General features: G+C 45.5%; 1 protein-coding gene across 1 annotated transcript; it reads left to right on the forward strand.

Annotated features, from left to right (window-relative positions):
* Nucleotides 1–5604: 5604 nt before the first annotated feature.
* Nucleotides 5605–19634, forward strand: LOC112068159 (xin actin-binding repeat-containing protein 1-like). Its single transcript, XM_070438057.1, has 3 exons — nt 5605–5727; nt 13192–13239; nt 13930–19634. Exon 3 carries the CDS (start codon nt 13930–13932, stop codon nt 19198–19200), a length of 5271 nt encoding a protein of 1756 aa, XP_070294158.1. The 5' UTR covers nt 5605–5727; nt 13192–13239; the 3' UTR covers nt 19201–19634.
* The last annotated feature ends 1496 nt before the right edge of the window (nt 19635–21130 follow it).

Here is a 21130-nt window from a genome sequence, read left to right on the forward strand (position 1 = left end):
GATGGTATCAATGCAGCACTAAGGTCTAGTAGCACGAGGACAGATGCAGAGCCTCTGTCTGACGCCATTAAAAGGTCATTTACCACCTTCACAAGTGCAGTCTCAGTGCTATGATGGGTCTAAAACCAGACTGAAGCATTTCGTATACATTGTTTGTCTTCAGGAAGGCAGTGAGTGCTGCGCAACAGCTTTTTCAATTTTTTTTGACAGGAATGGAAGATTCGATATAGGCCGATAGTTTTTATATTTTCTGGGTCAAGGTTTGGCTTTTCAAGAGAGGCTTATTACTGCCACTTTTAGTGAGTTTGGTACACATCCGGTGGATAGAGCAGCGTTTTATGTTCAACAGAGGAGCCAAGCACATGAAGCAGCTCTTTAAGTAGTTTAGTTGGAATAGGATCCAGTATGCAGCCCAGCACTTAACCATCAGTGGAGGTCACCAGCACTTAACCATCAGTAGAGGTCACCAGCACTTAACCATCAGTGGAGTTCACCTGCACCAGCCTGTCAGGGGAGAAGTCCTGGGGGTAGACCAGTCTGTCAGGGGAGAAGTCCTTGGGGTAGACCAGCCTGGGCCCTTAGGTTGGAAGTCCTGGGAGTAGTGTTGTGTGAATTCTCATCAAGTAAGGGAGAAAAGTCTTTCAATTTCCTCAAACAATCAACATTTAATATCGATTAATTATTGTAATAATGGAGCTGGTCAACGACCACCCGTAGGTGATCGTTGAGAGCCCAATAATACAGAAACACAAGGGGTTTATATAGAAACCCCAAAACTGCTTAGTCATGGTTGGTTCCACCCCCTACCTGGTAGATCGGGGAATCATAAGCTACCTTGTTTTCATCTTGTGGCTATGTGTATCGGTTGTGTGAGGTCATAGCGCACAAACAAGTGACAACGGCGGTTCCGTTACTCCTTTCTCTACCAAGCCAGCCTCTGTTCTTTTCCTATCTCCACACAGCTGTGCCCTTGGAAGATAGTAAAACAACAGGACGGACTGAAGAACTGTGGTCAAGCTCAGAGGCTCTTTGTCTTATGCCGTGTGACCAAGTTAGTTTGAAGCAAAGATGATTGGAAACAATAACAGGTTCAAATCAAATCGAATTTTATTAGTCACATGCGCCGAATACAACAGAGCATTTCACCTTACAGTGAAATGCTTACTTACAAGSCCTAACCAACAGTGCAGTTAAAAAAATACTGATAAGAATAAGAGATAAAAGTAACAAGTATTAAAGAGCAGCAGAAAAAAAAATATATATATACAGGGGGGTGCGGGTACAGAGTCAATGTGCGGGGGCACCGGTTAGTTTAGGTAATATGTACATGTAGATAGAGTCATCAAAAGGACTATGCATAGATGACAACAGAGAGTGGCAATGGAGTGGAGAGGGTAGGGGGGGAGGCAATGCAAATAGTCTGGGTAGCCATTTGACAAGATGTTCAGGAGTCTTATGGTGTGGGGGTAGAAGCTGTTTAGAAGCCTCTTGAACCCCTCTTTTTACGCTGCTGCTACTCTCTGTTTATCATATATGCATAGTCACTTTACCTATACATTCATGTACATACTACCTCAATTGGGCCGACCAACCTGTTCTCCCACACGTTGGCTAACCAAGCTATCTGCATTGTGTCCCATCCACCACCCGCCAACCCCTCTCTAACGCTACTGCTACTCTCTGTTCATCATATATGCATAGTCACTTCAACCATATCTACATGTACATACTACCTCAATCAGCCTGACTAACCGGTGTCTGTATGTAGCCTCGCTACTTTTATAGCCTCGCTACTGTATATAGCCTGTCTTTTTACTGTTGTTTTATTTCTTTACATACCTATTGTTCACCTAATACCTTTTTTGCACTACTGATTAGGGCCTGTAAGTAAGCATTTAACTGTAAGGTCTACTACACCTGTTGTATTCGGCGCACGTGACAAATAAACTTTGATTTGATTTGACTAGAGTGGCTGGAGCCTTTGACAATTTTTAGGGCCTTCCTCTGACACCGCCTGGTTCTAGAGGTCCTGGATGGCAGGAAGCTTGGCACCAGTGATGTACTGGGCCGTACGCGCTACCCTCTGTAGTGCCTTGTGGTCGGAGTCTGAGCAGTTTCCATACCAGGCAGTGATGCAACCAGTCAGGATGCGCTCGATGGTGCAGCTGTAGAACCTTTTGAGGATCTGAGGACCCATGCCAAATATTTTCAGTCTCCTGAGGGGGAATAGGCTTTGTCGTGTCCGCTTCATGACTGTCTTGGTGTGTTTGGACCATGTGAGTTTGTTGGTGATGTGGGCACCAAGGAATTTGAAGCTCTCAACCTGCTCTACTGCAGCCTCCTCGATGAGAATGGGGGCGTGCTCAGTCCTCTTTTTCCTGTAGTCCACAATCATCTCCTTTGGCTTGATCACATTGAGGGAGAGGTGGTTTTCCTGGCACCACACGGCCAGGTRTCTGACCTCCTCCCTATAGGCTGTCTCGTTGTTGTCGGCGATCAGGCCTGTTGTGTCATCGGCAAATTAAATGATGGTGTTGGAGTCGTGCCTGGCCATGCAGTCATGAGTGAACTTGGAGTACAGGAGGGGGCTGAGCACGCACCCCTGATGGGCCCCTGTGTTGAGGATCAGCGTGGCGGATGTGTTGGGGCGGTATGCAAATTGGAGTGGGATTAGTGTTGATGTGAGCCATGACCAGCCTTTCAAAGCACTTCATGGCTACAGACGTGAGTGCTACGGGTCGGTAGTCTTTTAGGCAGGTTCCCTTGGTGTTCTTGGGCACAGGCGCTATGGTGGTCTGCTTAAAATATGTTGGTATTACAGACTCGGACAGGAAGAGGTTGAAAATGTCAGTGAAGATCAAATCAAATCAAGTTTATTTTATATAGCCCTTCGTACATCAGCTAATATCTCAAAGTGCTGTACAGAAACCCAGCCTAAAACCCCAAACAGCAAGCAATGCAGGTGTAGAAGCACGGTGGCTGGGAAAAACTCCCTAGAAAGGCCAAAACCTAGGAAGAAACCTAGAGAGGAACCAGGCTATGAGGGGTGGCCAGTCCTCTTCTGGCTGTGCCGGGTGGAGATTATAACAGAACATGGCCAAGATGTTCAAAATGTTCATAAATGACCAGCATGGTCAAATAATAATCAGGAATAAATGTCAGTTGGCTTTTCATAGCCGATCATTAAGAGTTGAAAACAGCAGGTCTGGGACAGGTAGACACTTGCTAGTTGGTCAGCGCATGCTCGCAGTACATGCTCGCAGTACATGTTCTGGTAATCCATCTGGCCCTGTGGCCTTGTGAATGTTGACCTGTCTAAAGGTCTTACTCACATCGGTACACATCTTACTCACTTCCGGTACAGCCGATGCTCTCATGCATGCTTCAGTGTTTTTTGCCTCAAAGCGAGCATAGAAGTAGTTTAGCTCGTCTGGTAGGCTCGTGACACTAGGCAGCTCTTGGCTGTACTTCCCTTTGTAGTCTGTAATGGTTTGCAAGCTCTGCCACATCCGATGAGCATCAGAGCCGGTGTAGTACGACTCGATCTTAGTCCTGTATTGCCGCTTTGCCTGTTTGATGGTTCGTCGGAGGGCAGAGTGGGATTTCTAATAAGCTTCCGGGTTAGAGTCCCGCTCCTTGAAAGTTGCAGCTCTAGCCTTTAGCTCAGTGCGGATGTTGCCTGAAATACATGGCTTCTGGTTGGGGTATGTACGTACGGTCACTGTGGGAACGATGTCATCGATGCACTTATTGATGAAGCCAATGACAGATGTGGTGTACTCCTCAATGCCATTGGAGGAATCGCGGAACATATTCCAGTCTGTGCTAGCAAAACAGTCCAGTAGCTTAGCATCTGCTTCATCTGACCACTTTTTTATTGATCTAGTCACTGGTGCTTCCTGCTTTAATTTTTGCTTGTAAGCAGGAATCAGGAGGATAGAATTATGGTCAGATTTGCCAAATGGAGGGCGAGGGAGAGCTTTGTATGCGTCTCTGTGTGTGGAGTATAGGTGGTCCAGAGTTATTTTCCTCTGGTTGCACATTTAACATGCTAATAGAAATTTGGTAAAACGGATTTAAGTTTCCCTGCCTTAAAGTCCCCGGCTACTAGGAGCGCCGCCTCTGGGTGAGCGTTTTCTTGTTTGCTTATGGAGGAATACAGCTCATTCAATGCTGTCTTAGTGCCAACCTCTGACTGTGATGGTATGTAAACAGCAGATGAGAACTCTCTCGGTAGGTAGTGTTGTCTGCAGTAGTAGAAGTAATAGTAGTAGTATAGTGCACCAGCTGTTGTTTACAAAAATACATAGACCGCCGCCCTTTGTCTTACCAGACACCGCTGTTCTATCCTGCGGGTACATCGTACTGTATGTTGATATTGMCATTGTTCAGCCACGACTCAATGATGCATAAGATGTTACCGTTTTTAATGTACAGTACGTAGTTTAATCTTCCCCGTAACTCGTCAATATTTTTTGTCCAAAGACTGCACGTTTGCTAGCAGAATTGAGGGAAGTGGGGGTTTATTCAATCACCTTCAAATTCTCAGAAGTCAGCCCGCTCTCCGGCCTCTCTTTTTCCGCCTCCTCTTCACACAGATCACTGGGGTCTGGGCCTGTTCCCGAGGGAGCCGTATATCCTCCTCCCCAGGTTCGTCAGAGTCATGAAAGAAGAAAAAAGATTATGCTAGTCCATGGTGAGTAATCGAAGTCCTGATGTCTAGAAGATATTTTGCATTAATCAAGTCTTTGAGAGGAGACCACCAAAGAGGGCATTGCAGTTATCAAGTCTTTGAGAGGAGACCACCAAAGAGGGCATTGCATTAATCAAGTCTTTTAGAGGAGACCACCAAAGAGGGCATTTCATTAATCAAGTCTTTGAGAGGAGACCACCAAAGAGGGCATTGCATTAATCAAGTTGGTAGATGAGGAGGCAGTTGATCATCTTCTCCAGATCAGTAATTGGCTACTGCAGCACTGAAAACAGGTATGGAAACTCTTGGGTCACAGTGTTCCTATGAACCACAACCTGAGGCTCACTGTCTTGTAAACACTGCTGACATCACAGAGGGGGCGGTCCCATGCCGGGACATGAAGCTAAAATAAAACCCTGACTGGTAAAGTGAGGGGCAGGGAGGAGAAGAGAGGAGGAGGAGAGGGGATAGGTTACCAGCACTTCACTGTGGTGGACAGGGCCAGCCTGTGGTTGACTCAGGCTAGTGTGTTCGGGAATAGTGCTGTCGGGCAGTGGAGGAAGGGGAGGGAGAAGCGGGAGAATACTAGGCCAGTCGCCCTGAGAGATATAAATAGACCCTGGAAACAGATCCTTCTTCCAGGGTGGAATTGTTGGGATGACATGCTCAGCTGTCACTGGAGCAGGCAGGAACACACAGTGACCAGATATATATTATATATATAGTGAGAGAGCAAGAGTAGAGAGAAGAGAGAGAGGAGAGAGGCAAGAGGTAGAGAGAGCAAGAGGTAGAGAGAGAGAGAGAGAGAGAGAGAGAGAGAGAGAGAGAGAGAGAGAGAGAGAGAGAAGGAGCGAGAGAGAGAAGGAGGAGAGAGAGAGAGAGAGAGAGAGACTAACCAAAAAGCTAACCTCATCTAGATACCAGTCTCTATAGAGAGACAGAGGGAGAAGCAGCAGTTACATTCATACCTTCAACTTTCGAACCCAGAGGACAGAGAACAGTCAGGAACAAGGGATTGAGAGCAGTTTACCCCTGTGAGTATGTGGAGTGTTTACATGAAGGAAATCATGTGGATTCATTTTTGGTGAAGATGGAATTGAGCATGTATAAGTTTGTTTGTTTGTGTGCATGTGGGCATGGGTGTGTGCATGGGTGTGTGCATATGGACAGGGGTGTGTGCATGTGAGCATGGGTGTGTGCATGTGGGCATGAATGTGTGCATGTGGGCATGGGTGTGTGCATATGGACAGGGGTGTGTACATGTGGGCAGGGGTGTGTGCATGTGGGCAGGGGTGTGTGCTGTGGGACAGGGGTGTGTGCATGTGGACAGGGGTGTGTGCATGTGGACATGGGTGGGTGCATGTGGACAGGGGTGGGTGCATGTGGGCAGGGGTGTGTTTGTTTGTTCTCTAGATACGGTTTTCTGCACGGACAGTTATAAGGACAGTTATAAGGACAGTTATAAGGACAGTTATAAGGACAGTTATAAGGTCATGTCTAATTACATTACAGAAAGACATTTCTTCTGAGTGGGCTGCTTGGTTTGCTAGGTTCTAACTTCTTTGGTGAACTACGGATAAACACTTTCAATCCATTCTTCCCTATAAAGGTATTTTCCTGACAGAGGCCTCTCTCTCCTCCTCTTTCCATGTGAATCACAAGGCACTGATTCTTCTATAGGTTCTACAGTGAATCACAAGGCCCTGATTCTTCTATAGGTTCTACGGTGAATCACAAGGCCCTGATTCTTCTATAGACTCTACTGTGTGAATCACAAGGCCCTGATTCTTCTATAGGTTCTACGGTGAATCACAAGGCCCTGATTCTTCTATAGGTTCTACAGTGAATCACAAGGCCCTGATTCTTCTATAGATTCTGCTGTGTGAATCACAAGGCCCTTGGTCTGTTTATGTATCTGTATTTGTGTCAGAGGCGTTCAGTGCCCTCCCACTCACCCAGTGGCACATTTAGAACAGGCAGCTGTTACAGAACAGCTCAGTGAGTGTATTACGGTGTAATGACTACTGACAGAAAAATGATAACTATTGTCATGTGGTCCTGTGTGGTTCAGTTGATAAGAGCATGGAGCTAGAAACGCCAAACAATACTGTTGTGGGTTTCATTCCCACTGGATTTGATGGCTGCTCAGGCCACTAATGCTCCTGAAGACAGACTGCTCCTTCTTGACTTCCTGACTTCCTGTTTCTCTGTGTTTTTATGTGCTGAATACTGCACCTCAGCTTTTAGCCTCCAAAATATACATACAGTTGAAGTCGGAAGTTTACATGCACTTAGGTCGGACTCATTAAAACTCGTTTTTCAACCACTCCACAAATATCTTGTTCACAAACTATAGTTTTGGCAAGTCGATTAGGACATCTACTTTGAGCATGACAATTGTTCCAACAATTGTTTACACACAGATAATTTCACTCAGGAAGGAGACACGTTCTGTCTCCTAGAGATGAACCTACTTTGGTGCGAAAAGTGCAAATCAATCCCTGAACAACAGCAAAGGACCTTGTGAAGATGCTGGAGGAAACAGGTACAAAAGTATCTATATCCACAGTAAAACAAGTCCTATATCGGAAATCGTATTGGAAAGCTGCCACGGTCGTCCCCCTCTTCAAAGGGGGAGACACTCTAGACGCAAACTGTTATAGACCTATATCCATCCTGCCCTGCCTTTTTAAAGTCTTCGAAAGCCAAGTTTTTAAACAGATCACTGACCATTTCGAATCCCACCGTACCTTCTCCGCTGTGCAATCAGGTTTCKGAGCTGGTCACGGGTGCACCTCAGCCACGCTCAAGGTACTAAACGATATCATAACCGCCATTGATAAAAGACAGTACTGTGCAGCCATCTTCATCGACCTGGCCAAGGCTTTCGACTCTGTCAACCACCATATTCTTATCGGCAGACTCAACAGCCTTGMTTTCTCAAATGACTGCCTTGCCTGGTTCACCTACTACTTCTCAGATAGAGTTCAGTGTGTCAAATCGGAGGGCCTGTTGTCCGGACCTATGGCAGTCTCTATGGGGATACCACAGGGTTCAATTCTCAGGCCGACTCTTTTCTCTGAATACATCAACGATGTCGCTCTTGCTGCGGGTGATTCCCTGTTCCACCTCTACGCAGATGACACCATTCTGTATACATCTGGCCCTTCTTTGGACACTGTGTTAACTAACCTCCAAACGAGCTTCAATGCCATACAACACTCCTTCCGTGGCCTCCAACTGATCTTAAACACTAGTAAAACCAAATGCATGCTTTTCAACCGTTCGCTGCCCGCACCCGCCTGCCTGACTAGCATCACTACCCTGGAGTGGAGACTTATATTTCCCTCACTAACTTTAAACATCAGCTATCTGTGCAGCTAACCAGTCGCTGTAAATAGTTAATCTGTAAATAGCCCACTCAATCTACCTACCTCATCCCCATATTGTTTTTATTTACTTTCTGCTCTTTGATACACCAGTATCTCTACTTGCACGTCATCATCTGCTCATTTTTCACTCCACTGTTAATCTGCTAAATTGTAATTACTTCGCTACTATGGCCTATTTATTGCCTTACCTCCTCACCCCATTTACACACACTGTATATAGACTTTCTTTTTTTCTATTGTGATATTGACTGTACGTTTGTTTACTCCATGTGTAACTCTGTGTTGTTGTTTGTGTCGCACTGCTTTGCTTTATCTTGGCCAGGTCGCAGTTGAAAGTGAGAACTTGTTCAAAACCTACCTGGTTGAATAAAGGTGAAATAAATAAATAACCTGAAATGCTGCTCAGCAAGCATCATGAGGCCTGAAAATGTTGTATATTGAAGCAACATCTCAAGACATCAGTCAGGAAATTAAAGSTTGGTCAAAATTGTGTCTTCCAAATGGACAATGACCCCAAGCATACTTCCAAAGTTGTGGCAAATTGGCTTAAGGACTACAAAGTCAAGGTATTGGAGTGGCCATCACAAAGCCCTGACCTCAATCCCATAGAACATTTGTAGGCAGAACTGAAAAAGCATGTGCAAGCATGGAGGCCTACCAACCTGACTTAGTTACACCAGATCTGTCAGGAGGAATGGGTCAAAATTCACCAAACTTATTGTGGGAAGCTTGTGGAAGGCTACCCAAAACGTTTGACCCAAGTTAAACAATTTAAAGGCAATGCCACCAAATAATAATTGAGTGTATGTAAACTTCTGACCCACTGGGAATGTGATGAAAGAAATAAAAGCTGAAATAAATCATTCTCTCTACTATAATTCTGATATTTCACATTCTTAAAATAAAGTGGTGATCCTAACTGACCTAAAACAGGGCATTTGTACTTGGATTAAATGTCAGGAATTGTAAAACAAACTGAGTTTAAATGTATTTGGCTAAGGTGTATGTAAACTTCCAACTTCAACTGTACATGTAATATAACTCAAATAGTTGACATACGTAATGAGGTTCTATAGTTGTTCACTGTAGTTTCAGAACAGGTGCTAATCTCTATTCAGATGTTATTATGATGGTCTGATGCTCTATTCAGATGTTATTATGATGGTCTGATGCTCTATGTTATTATGATGGTCTGATGCCTCTCATTCAGCATGTTATTATGACGGTCCTGTGAGTGCTCTATTCAGATGTTATTATGATGGTCTGATGCTCTACTTCAGATGTTATTATTGATGGTCTATGCTGCTATTCAGATGTTATTGTGATGGTCTGATCTCTATTAGATGTTATTATGATGGTCTGATGCTCTATTCCGATTTATTATGATGGTCTGATGCTCTATCAGATGTTATTATGATGGGTCTGATGCTCTATTCAGATGTTATATGATGGTCTGATGTCTCTAATGTTATTATGATGGTCTGATGCTCTATTCAGATGTTATTATGATGGTCTGATGCTCTATTCAGATGTTATTATGATGGTCTGATGCTCTATTCAGATGTTATTATGATGGTCTGATTCTATTCAGATGTTATTATGATGGTCTGATGCTCTGTGTTATTATGATGGTCTGATGCTCTATTCAGATTGTTATTATGATGGTCTGATGCTCTATTCAGATGTTATTATGATGGTCTGATGCTCTACTCAGTAATTGTATTATGATGGTCTGATGCTCTATGTTATTATGATGGTCTGATGCTCTATTCAGATGTTATTATGATGGTTGATGCTCTATTCAGATGTTATTATGATGGTCTGATGCTCTATCAGATGTTATTATGATGGTCTGATGCTCTATTTTATTATGTGGTCTGATGCTCTATTCAGGTGGTATTATGATGGTCTGATGCTCTATGTTATTATGATGGTCTGATGCTCTACTCAGATGTTATTGATGGTCTGATGCTCTATTCAGATGTTATTTGATGGTCTGATGCTCTATTCAGATGTTATTATGATGGTCTGAATGCTCTTTCAGATGTTATTATGATGGTCTGATGCTCTATTCAGATGTTATTATGATGGTCTGAGTGCTCTTTACTCAGATGTTATTATGATGGTCTGAATGATCTATTTATGCTATTGTTGATTATGAATGGTCTGTGCTCTATTCAGATGTTATTATGATGGTCCTGATGCCTCTATTCAGATGTTATTATGATGGTCTTGATGCCTCTAATTTGTTATTATGATGGTCTGATGCTCTATTCAGATGTTATTATGATGGTCAGATGCTCTATTCAGATGTTATTATGATGGTCTGATGCTCTACTCAGATGTTATTATGATCGTCTAAATCAAATCAAATTGTATTGGTCACATACACATATTTAGCAGATATTATTGGTCACATACACATATTTAACAGATGTTAATGCTTGTGTTTCTAGCTCCAAAAGTCCAGTAGTATCTAACAATTCACAACAATACAATCAAATCTAAAAGTAAAAGGATGGAATTAAGAAATATATAAGTATTAGGAAGAGCAATGTTGGGTTGGCATAGACTAAAATACAGTAGAATAGAATACAGTATGAACATATGAAATGAGTAAAAAAATATGTAAACATTATTAAAGTGGCCAGTGATTCCATGTCTAGTGGCAGCAGCCTCTAAGGTGCAGGGTTGGGTAACAGGGTGGTAGCCGGGTAGTGATGGCTATATAACAGTCTGATGGCCTTGAGATAGAAACTGTTTTTCAGTCTCTCGGTTCCATCTTTGATGCACCTGTACTGACCTCACCTTCTGCATGTTTGCAGGGGGAACAGGCCGTGGCTCGGGTCATGATGTCCTTAAAATGTTTTTGGCCTTCCTGTGACATCGGGTGCTGTAGGTGTCCTGGAGGGCAGGTAGTTTGCCCCCGGTGATGCGTTGGTAAGACCTCACCACCCTCTGGAGAGCCCTGCGGTTGATGACGGTGCAGTTGGCATACCAGGCGGTGAGACAGCCCGACAGGATGCTCTCAATTGTTCATCTGTAAAAGTTTGTGAGGGTCTTAGGTGACAAGCCAAATTTCTTCAGCCTCCTGAGGTTGAAGAGGCTCTATTGCACCTTCTTCACCACACTGTCTGTGTGGTGGACCATTTCAGATTGTCAGTGATGTGTACGCAGAGGAACTTGAAGCTATCCACCTTCTCCACTACTGTCCCGTCAATGTGGATCAGGGGGTGCTCCATCTGCTGTTTCCTGAGGTCCACAATCATCTCCTTTGTTTTGTTGACGTTGAGTGAGAGGTTATTTTCCTGGCACCACTCCGCCAGGGCCCTCACCTCCTCCCTGTAGGCCGTCTCGTCATTGTTGGTAATCAGGCCRACTACTMTTGTGTRGTCTGCAAACTTGATGATTGAGTTGGAGGCGTGCATGGCCACGCCGTCATGGGTGAACAGGAACTACAGGGGGGGGGGGGGGGGGGGGGGGGGGGGGGGGGGGGGGGGGGGGGGGGGGGGGGGGGGGGGGGGGGGGGGGGGGGGGGGGGGGGGGCTGAGAACGCACCCTTGTGGGGCCCCAGTGTTAAGGGTTAGTGAAGTGGAGATGTTGTTTCCTACCTTCACCACCTGGGGCGGCCCGTCAGGAATTCCAGGACCCAGTTGCACACGGCGGGGTTCAGACCCTGGGCCCTGAGCTTAATGTTGAGCTTGGAGAGTACTATGGTGTTGAAGGCTGAGCTATAGTCAATGAACAGCATTCTTACATAGGTTTTCCTCTTGTCCAGATGGGATAGGGCAGTGTGCAGTGCGATGGCGATTGCATCATCTGTGGATCTTTTGGGGCGGTAAGAAAATTGAAGTGGGTCTATGGTGTCAGGTAATGTAGAAGTGACATGATCCTTAACTAGCCTCTCAAAGCACTTCATGATGACAGAAGTGAGTGCTACGGTGCAATAGTAATTTACTTCAGTTACTTTTGCTTTCTTGGGTACAGGAACAATGGTGGACATCTTGAAGCAAGTGGGGACAGCAGACTGGGATAGAGATAGATTTAATATGTCCATAAACACTCCAGCCAGGTGGTCTGCYCATGTTCTAAGGACGCAGCTAGGGATACCATCTGGGCCGGCAGCCTTGAGAGGGTTAACACGCTTAAATATCTTACTCACGTCGGCCATGGAAAATGAGATCCCACAGTCCTTTGGAGAGGGCCGCGTTGCTGGCACAGTGTTATCCTCAAAGCGGGCGGAGGTGTCGAGCTTGTCCAGAAGCAAGACGTTGGTGTCCGCGACGTGGCTGGTTTTCCCTTTGTAATCCGTGATTGTCTGCAGACCCTGCCATATACATCTCGTGTCTGAGCCATTGAATTGTGACTCCACTTTGTCTCTGTACTGACGTTTTGCCTGTTTGATTGCCTTACGGAGGGGAATAACTACACTATTTGTATTCAACCATATTCCCAGTCACCTTTCCATGGTCAAATGCGGTGGTTTGTGCTTTCAGTTTTGCCCAAATGCTACCATTTATCCATAGTTTCTGGTTTGGGTAGGTTTTAGTAGTCACCGTGGGAACAACATCCACTATACACTTCCTGATGAACTCAGTCACCGTGTCTGTGAACACGTCCATGTTATTCTCAGAGGCTACCCAAACATATCTGTCAGCGTGATCAAAACAATCTTGAACTATGGATTTCGATTGGTCAGACCAGCGTTGAATAGACCTTAGCACGGGTACTTCCTGTTTGAGTTTCTGCCTATAGGAAGGGAGGAGCAAAATGGAGTCATGATCTGATTTGCTAAAGAGAGGGCGAGGAAGGGCCTTGTAAGCATCTCAAAAAGGTGAGTAGCAGTGGTCTAGTGGTTTCCCTAAGCGAGTACTACAATCAATGTGTTGATAGAACTTCAGTAGCATTTCCTCAAATTAGCTTTGTTAAAATCSCCAGCTACAATAAATGCTGCCTCAGGATATGTGGTTTCCAGTTTGCATAAAGTCCAGTGTAGTTCCTTGAGGGCCGTCGGGGTATCTGCTTGAGGGGGAATATACACGGCTGTGACTATAACCAATATCTTGGTTGTCATATTGACCTGATATAATGATCCTTTTCCTGCAGGCTCAAGATCCATCCTCTCCAACCAAGAGAGGAGGGAAACCATCCAAGGTAGGCAGAGGAAACTGGAGTCCTATTGTGTTCATAAACTCCCAGAGTTGGCATGGCAAGGTGCAAGGTGTGTTTTACAAGGTTTGTTTGTTTGGCTTGTAGTTAACGGTGTGTTGTTGTGGATGTTGTTCTTGTTATTGCTCTTGTTCAGAGGATAACATGGCAATATAACCATAACAATACAAACATTGAAAAATGTGGACATGTCTGCTTTCACCGAGGACTGTGACTTATGGCATTGATTGTTTTGGAGTTCAGCAAACACATTGTTCTGGAGTTGAGCTTATAGAATATTTTGAGTTCAGCAAACATAATTTTTGGAGTTGAGCTTATAGAATATTTTGAGTTCAGCAAACATATTTTTTGGAGTTGAGCTTATAGAATGGGCAGCAGGTAGCCTAGCGGTTAAGGGTCAGTAAACTAAAGGTTGCTGGTTCGAATCCCCTAGGTGACAAATCTGTCGATGTGGCCTTGATTGCTCCTGTAAGTCGCTCTGGATAAGAGCGTCTGCTAAATTAGTAAAATGTATAATGCAACTTGGTTTGTGGAAGGCTGTTTGCAACCTAACCAATGGTAATGTATGGCTCAAATCCCTTCAAGCACGGCTGTCCTCTCTGAGCATGGTTTTCTTTGGATTGGTACCTCAATGGAGACAATGACAAAAATATCCCCTTTTGCTTTCCATCTAAGATGGCGGAGGTTAGCCAACAGAGGAAAGATGGTCTTCTTCAACCTGGTCCATCCAGACTTCACCCAGAGGCAGGACCCAATGTGAGAACATCCACCCAGCCATCCATCGCCTCTCCCACTCTTCCTTCCAAAGAGGCACTGTCAGCATTGTACCAACAGCGACAGAAAGTTGAGCTGCGGAGGCTCCTGAAGCACACCCACCCGGAGCTGAGGAGCCTGGAAAGCCTGGACGGGGTGGTGGATCAGGAGCTGGCTGAGGTGCTGCGTTTAGAAACCCAGCCGATAGCTGACGAGACCGGATACGAGGGAGAGGTCCTGTCCAGGCGGTTGATATTTGAGAACTGTGTACAGAGCAATACTGTGCATCCCCACACTTCTAAAATGCACATCACGGAGGGGGCCGGGGTTGGAGTTGGGGCTGGAGTTGGGGCTGGAGTTGGGGCTGGAGTTGGGGAAGGGGTTTGGGGAGATGTGAAGAGAACATCAGCCTTGTTTGAACAGCCATGGTATAACCAGAACCTTCAGGAGGAGAGGGTTAAGGAAACCACGGACCAGGTGGAGAGGACTGATGCTGCTCATGGGGAACATACTGAGTGTGAGGAGCAGGAGATTGTCAGGTTGGACGTCCAGTCTGCCAGGAGGCTGTTTGAGAGCCAGCAAGTCGAGACCCCGAGGGCCAGCCAGGAGGACGTGATCCTGAACAAGGTTATCGTGTCGGAGGACGAGAGGGGAGCTGTTCAGAAGAGAAAACAAGTGTTTGAGACAAGAAGCAGTAAGACAGTTCAGAGAGCGATCAAAAGCCAAATTTGTTTTAAAAATCTTGACGTGAGTTCTCAGTCTGAGGGAGAAGCTCTGGGTGTCGGTGTTAATAGTGCAGATACTGAGCCTGAGGTTAGCAAAGTCCAGCCACAGCATGAAGGGGTCTCCACAGTCAAACAAGTCTTTCAGAGAAAGTCACAGTGTGTTTCAAACGCAGATGTTGATGTTGAAACTAGTCCAAGAATTCCAAAGTATCAGTGTACTTCTCTACTTGAAAACCAAGCAATAACTAAAAGTGGAAAACCATCACATCTGCAGGAACCAAAGCCCCAGAACACTAGTTCACTCCCAGGCGACCTAACTCCTGACAGAAGGGTCCAGGAGGACATGTTAGAGTTAGTGGCTAACGTAAGGAACAGAGCTCAGTTGTTTGAGTCCACTCTGTTTGACCTGATCAACCACCATAACAGAGAGGAGATAGAGATGGTGGCAGAGAGCATCAACGAGACATTGAACTCTCTCTATCACTTCAACGCCATCCACTCCCACGGATCCATCATCAAGGCTAGCGAGACAGGAAGTGGTCAAAAGGCTAGGTACAGGCTGACCCCCGGTCTGAGACCAGAGATAGAACAGGAAAAGGTGACTGAGGGCAGGGTTAAGAATTTTATACTCCAGCTGTTACCCCGGGCAACCCTTAAGCCTCAGGTAGTTTACCTGAAGGAGGACGCGAAGAGGAACGTGGAGGTTACCATGGTGATAGTACCTTTCCATCAGGTACGTCTGGCTTCAAACCAAGATAAAGAGTTCAGAACAGCTAACGTTGTCCAGCTCATTGAGGACATCCTCAGTCAGGACAGCTCTCTGAGGAAAGGAGTAGTTATACAGGAGGACGGTCAGGGACAGACTGAGGTCACCGTTTACTCCCTGTACAATGATTCTGAAGGAGAGGTGGAGAGGTACTACCCCCCGCAGGAACAGAGGACGGAGACCAACGTCCTAGACATTACTGCAGGCGATGAGATTAAAACTGAGACTGGTGAAGTAAGGAGAGGCGATGTGAAGTCAACCATCAGCTCTCTCTTGGCCACCAGTCAGGACCACTCAGCCCCAGCCACTTACAAACCTGAGGTCAATGTCACGGGGAATGTCAAGTTATTTAGGAGCTGCATTGAAAAGGGAGATCTGGAGTATCTGAAAACCCTGCAGGTCCAGCCAGAGGAGAAGGAACTCCAGACTGATGTTGTAACAGGTGTCTCCACGGAGCCAAAGATACATAATCAACAACAACAACCAGAAGATCAGGTGGAGCAGAATGATCCGGAGATAGTGCTGAAGAACATCTTCTTAGCCAACCAGAGCTGTGCCCAACAGAAAGAGGCAGAGAAGACCTCTAAAGCAATAGTACAGGTCCAGCACACCTCTGTGGAGAAGAACGAGACGTGCTCTGATTCTGTTATAAAGAGCTCCACATCCCAGACATTCACAGAGCAGCACCAGGAGGAGGAGGAGGAGGTAGTGAGAGGTCATGTACAGGCAGCGCTCCATTCTCTGGAGAACACTAGTGGCGTTAATGTCAGCCTAGGAGACTTCGAGGCTGCCATGATCTGCAGGAAATCTCCAGAATCTCAGAAAGGAAGCCATAAGAAGAAGACTGATGTGAGGTATGCTCCCCAACACAGTGAAGTAAAGACTGGGTCTCTGACTGACGCTCAACAAGCCCCTTCAGTAGTGATGAGTGAAGGACAAGCCGGCTCCGTGAAGAGCAGTGACACTGTAGTAGATGTCCAGCAGACCTCTGTGCAGAAGGAAGAGACCAGCTGTAATTCTGTTATAAAGACCTCCACATCCCACTCCTCTATCACCTCAGAACATGAACCTGCACCCTGCTGCCGCAAGACCGAAGAGGCTAGCTGTGCTGCTACGTCTTCTGAAGAACTACAAAATGCAGAAGCCTGGAGTGTGGAGGTCCAAGAGGGCACTGAGGTGGTCCAGAGAGGACACTTAAAAGCTGCCATGAAGTCTTTACAGAGTGKTACAACAGAGGAGGAGGAGGAAGAGGAGAAGGAGGAGGTACTGAGAGGTAGTGTACAGGCAGCGCTCCATTCTTTGGAGAAGACTAGCGGCGTTAACGTCAGCCAAGGAGACTACAAGGCTGCCATGATATACAGGAACTCTGGGAAATCTACATTTCAAAGCCATAAGAAGAAGACTGATGTGAGGTATGCTCCCCAACACAGTGAAGTAAAGACTGGGTCTCTGACTGAAGCTCAACCGTTCTCTTCAGTAGCGATGAGTGAAGGAGAACAGGTGGCCACCAAGGAGCTGAGAGTAGCAACTGCAAAACCCCCCAGCCCAGACCAAACCACAAATAAACTAGCTACAGCCTCCACTTTGAAACATGAATCTCAGACTGGCTCTCAATCTCCAGCTCCCTCAAAGAAAAAGAAAAGACCTGTTGGCCCAAAACCAGGTCTTCTGCCGAAACCAGCAGTTCCTCCTAAACCAGGTCTTCTGCCTAAATCACAAGTTCCTCCTAAACCAGGTCAGATGACAGGAAGCACAGCTAGTCAGTCAACAGAGACAGAGGTACATATCAGTGAAAGCCACACCATTTCTATAAGAACTACTAGTAGTATTTCTAGTATTGCTAGTACTGATAGTACTCAACTGAAAGAGTCACCCAAAAGTCAACCGAAAGAATCAACCAAATGTCAACCAAAAGAATCAACTAAATGTCAACAGAAAGAATCAACAAAAACTCAATCAAAGGAATCAACTAAAAGTCAACCAAAAGAATCAACTAAACATCAACAGAAAGAATCAACCAAAACTCAATCAAAAGAGTCAACCAAAACTCAATCAAAGGAATCAACTAAAAGTAAATCAAAAGAAGAGCAACCTCCCCAACCATTCACTATCAAACCAATGTCCTACGCAGATGCCCTTTGCAGAGGCTTACAACAGACAGATAGTGTTACAGAGGCACAACAGAGTAGGTACGTATCTGAGAGGCCAGCTTGGAGCTCAGTAGGAACAGCTGATACTGGGGCTGCCGAGGCCACCCAACACACTGGTGATGCAACCCCACTAAATGAGGAAATTACATTAAACCAGGAAGGTCAAGGGTCTGAGGTCATCCCTCAGAGACAGACTAGTTTTACCTCTGTTCCAGTGGAGGAGAGCAACACTAAGTCACCACAGGAGAGGACTCCTACAGAGCAGAGCCAGGGAGCAGGACCCAAGGGGGCCCTAGAGGACAAAGAGGAGAAGGTCAATGAGGACTTCATAGGGTTTCAAGCAGCACTTCAGAACTTTGGAGGGAAGAGCAAAACCCCTGTGAAACCTAAACGAGTGAAGAGGACCCAGAGTGAAGAGAACCAGAAACACACCTCTCTCACAGTTACACACACTGCTGTGGGACAGCAAGCCAGTGACCCTTCACAGCCTCAACCATGCAGTAAACCACAGAACAACATCCAGGAAGAAGAGAAGGAAAACACAGTGGTGATGAGGGAGAAGAAAGCGGAGATGAAAGCAGAGACGGAGGATGAGCGTGGCCAGAGGCTGTCGGTCCACATGGATAAGATCATGAGGGGTAACGTGACCATGGCCATGGAGATCTTTGACAACCTGAGGAAGCAGGAGGAGCTGAAAGAGATCTTGACCTGGGTGGAGGAGGTGGAGGAAGACACCAGCCAGGTGGACGTCAGGGCCCTCAGGAACATCTTTGAGAACGTACCTGACTGGGTCGTTGCCCCGAGAGACAAGAGACAACGTAAACAACAACAACAAACCAAGGTGGAACAGAAGATCTCAGAAGTGAAGAGATCAGAGACGCCGAAAGATGATACCGAGACCTCAATGTCCTCCATGGCTCTTGTGTTCGGAAATCTGGAGAGAGCAAGTGAGGAGATCATGAACCTGAAGGAGCAGACGTTAGCCAGACTGATGGACATAGAAGTGACCATTAAGAAGGTTTTGTACTCTGTGTCCACTCTGAAGTCAGACTCTGACATCGCTGGTCTGTCTGGCCTGTTTAAGGAGTCCCTAAAGGGGACAGCAGCCCAGACCCAAGGCTCCACTAGCATCATCAGCACTATCAGTACCGGCTCCTGTAGCAGAGCTAAGACGGCCCAGGGAAAGGACAGCCCTACCACTAAGACACAAAGAGACCCAGGTCTGACAGATGATGAGGGACCAGTCATTAAGTCCCAGAGCAGTCCTCCATCCTCCCCCTCCTTCATCTCCATCCAGTCTGCAGCCAGGCAGGAGTCAGAAGACAGACAACAGGAGTCTGCAGACAGACAGAAGGGTTCTGCAGCCAGACAGAAGTCCTCCCTGCAGCCTCCACTGTGCTCAGCCTGTCAGCTCAGCCCGAAGTGTCGCCCTTCTGGTAGCCCTTGTAGCAGAAGCCCTCTCAATCAGGAACGTCAGGTCAGCGTACTCGAAGTGAAGACAGCCCCAGAGGGGAGTGAGGTCGTCGGCACTAAGACAGTCAGGGAGAACTAGGAGACGACAGATCAGTTTGGCAACAAGGTCCTCCTCCACCAAGACCTCCACTGTGGTGACTCAGCAGACACCAGCACCTCTCCTAGGGGTCAGGTAGTGAGTCCAACCATGTATTGGGTAGTGACATACCCAGAGGTCAAGGTCATCTTGCCTATCAACAAACCTTCACCGCCGTTTTAAAGTGGTGCTTGCAACAGCAAGGGTAGTGGGTTCGATTCCCGCTGGGGCCACCCATGCAAAAATGACTGCACTCATGACTGTAAGTCGCCTTTGGCTAAATGGCATATCTTAGAAACTGTTTGATTGAATGAGAAAAGGCACTTCAGGTAAAAAAAACTATATAAAATGACAGTCAGGAAGACAAGATTTTTTAAAGTGTGTGATTTCATGAAACATTTTGGATAGAATTGTAATAAAATGTTGTTGGTATATTCTCTTGTTCCGCTGCCTATTATCTGTCCTGCTTATCAACAACAAACTGGAGAAGATACAGCACACACACACACAACACACCACACACACCACACACACACCACACACCACACACACACACACACACACACACACACACACACACACCACACACACACACACACACACACACAACACACACACACACACACACACACAACACCACACACACACACACACCACACCACACACAACACACACACACACACACCTCTCCCCCCTCTCCTAACAACTGCAATGACAGTCAGATCTCTTTCTTTCCTCTTTCCAAATATCACAAAAACATGAGATGAAATTCAGAGGCCATTCATTGTTTTCAGTCATTAAACATAAGATGACATTCAGAGGCCATTCATTGTTTTCAGTCATTAAACATGAGATGAAATTCAGAGGCCATTCATTGTTTTCAGTCGTTAAACATGAGATGAAATTCAGACGCCATTCATTGTTTTCAGTCATTAAACATGAGCCTTTCTCTAGTCCACATTACAGCTGTTTGCCATGTAATAACTTATACAGTTGAATTCGGAACTTTACATACACCTTAGCCAAATACATTTAAACTCAGTTTTTCACAATTCCTGACATTTAATCCTAGTAACAATTTCCTGTCTTAGGTCAATTAGGATCATCACTTTATTTAAAAAATGTGAAATGTCAAAATAATAGTAGAGAGAATGATTTATTTCAGCTTTTATTTCTTTCATCACATTCCCAGTGGGTCAGAAGTTTACATACACTCAATTAGTATTTGGTGGCATTGCCTTTAAATTGTTTAACTTGGGTCAAACGTTTCGGGTAGCCTTCCACAAGCTTCCCACAATAAATTGGGTGAATTTTGGCCCATTCCTCCTGACAGAGCTGGTGTAACTGAGTCAGGTTTGTAGGCCTCCTTGCTCGCACACGCTTTTTCAGTTCTYCCTACAAATGTTCKATAGGCAATTTTAGAAGTATGCTTGGGGTCATTGTTTATTTGGTAGACCCATTTGCGACCAAGCTTTAACTTCCTGACTGATGTCTTGAGAAGTTGCTTCAATATATCCACATACTTTCCTTCCCTCATTATGCCATCTATTTTTTAAAGCTCAGGTGAGACAATGAGATCTGCTCGACAGTGTTAACCAATAAAACTTATCGATCATCCATTTTAATTATTCACCAAATCCTTGATGAATGTAAATTCACACAGTCACTTGTCAATTGGGAATCAAACTCTTATTAAAATTATGTTTACCGTAAAACTTTGAACGAAGAGTCTCAAATAGCCGCCGCTTGTGTCTGTAACATTAATTATGTGAGAAATTGGGATGGAAATGTATTTATGCGCAAATATTGACATAATAACCATAATGCAGAAGTCAAGGTGGAGTTTATGAGATTAGATTATTAGATTAAATAACTGATGAACTTCACAGGGTGGTGAAAGTGCACAGTGATGAGCTTGATGCTCCTTTCCAAT

The sequence above is a fragment of the Salvelinus sp. IW2-2015 genome, unplaced genomic scaffold, assembly GCF_002910315.2.
Source record: "Salvelinus sp. IW2-2015 unplaced genomic scaffold, ASM291031v2 Un_scaffold122, whole genome shotgun sequence".
Taxonomy (NCBI): Eukaryota; Metazoa; Chordata; class Actinopteri; order Salmoniformes; family Salmonidae; genus Salvelinus; species Salvelinus sp. IW2-2015.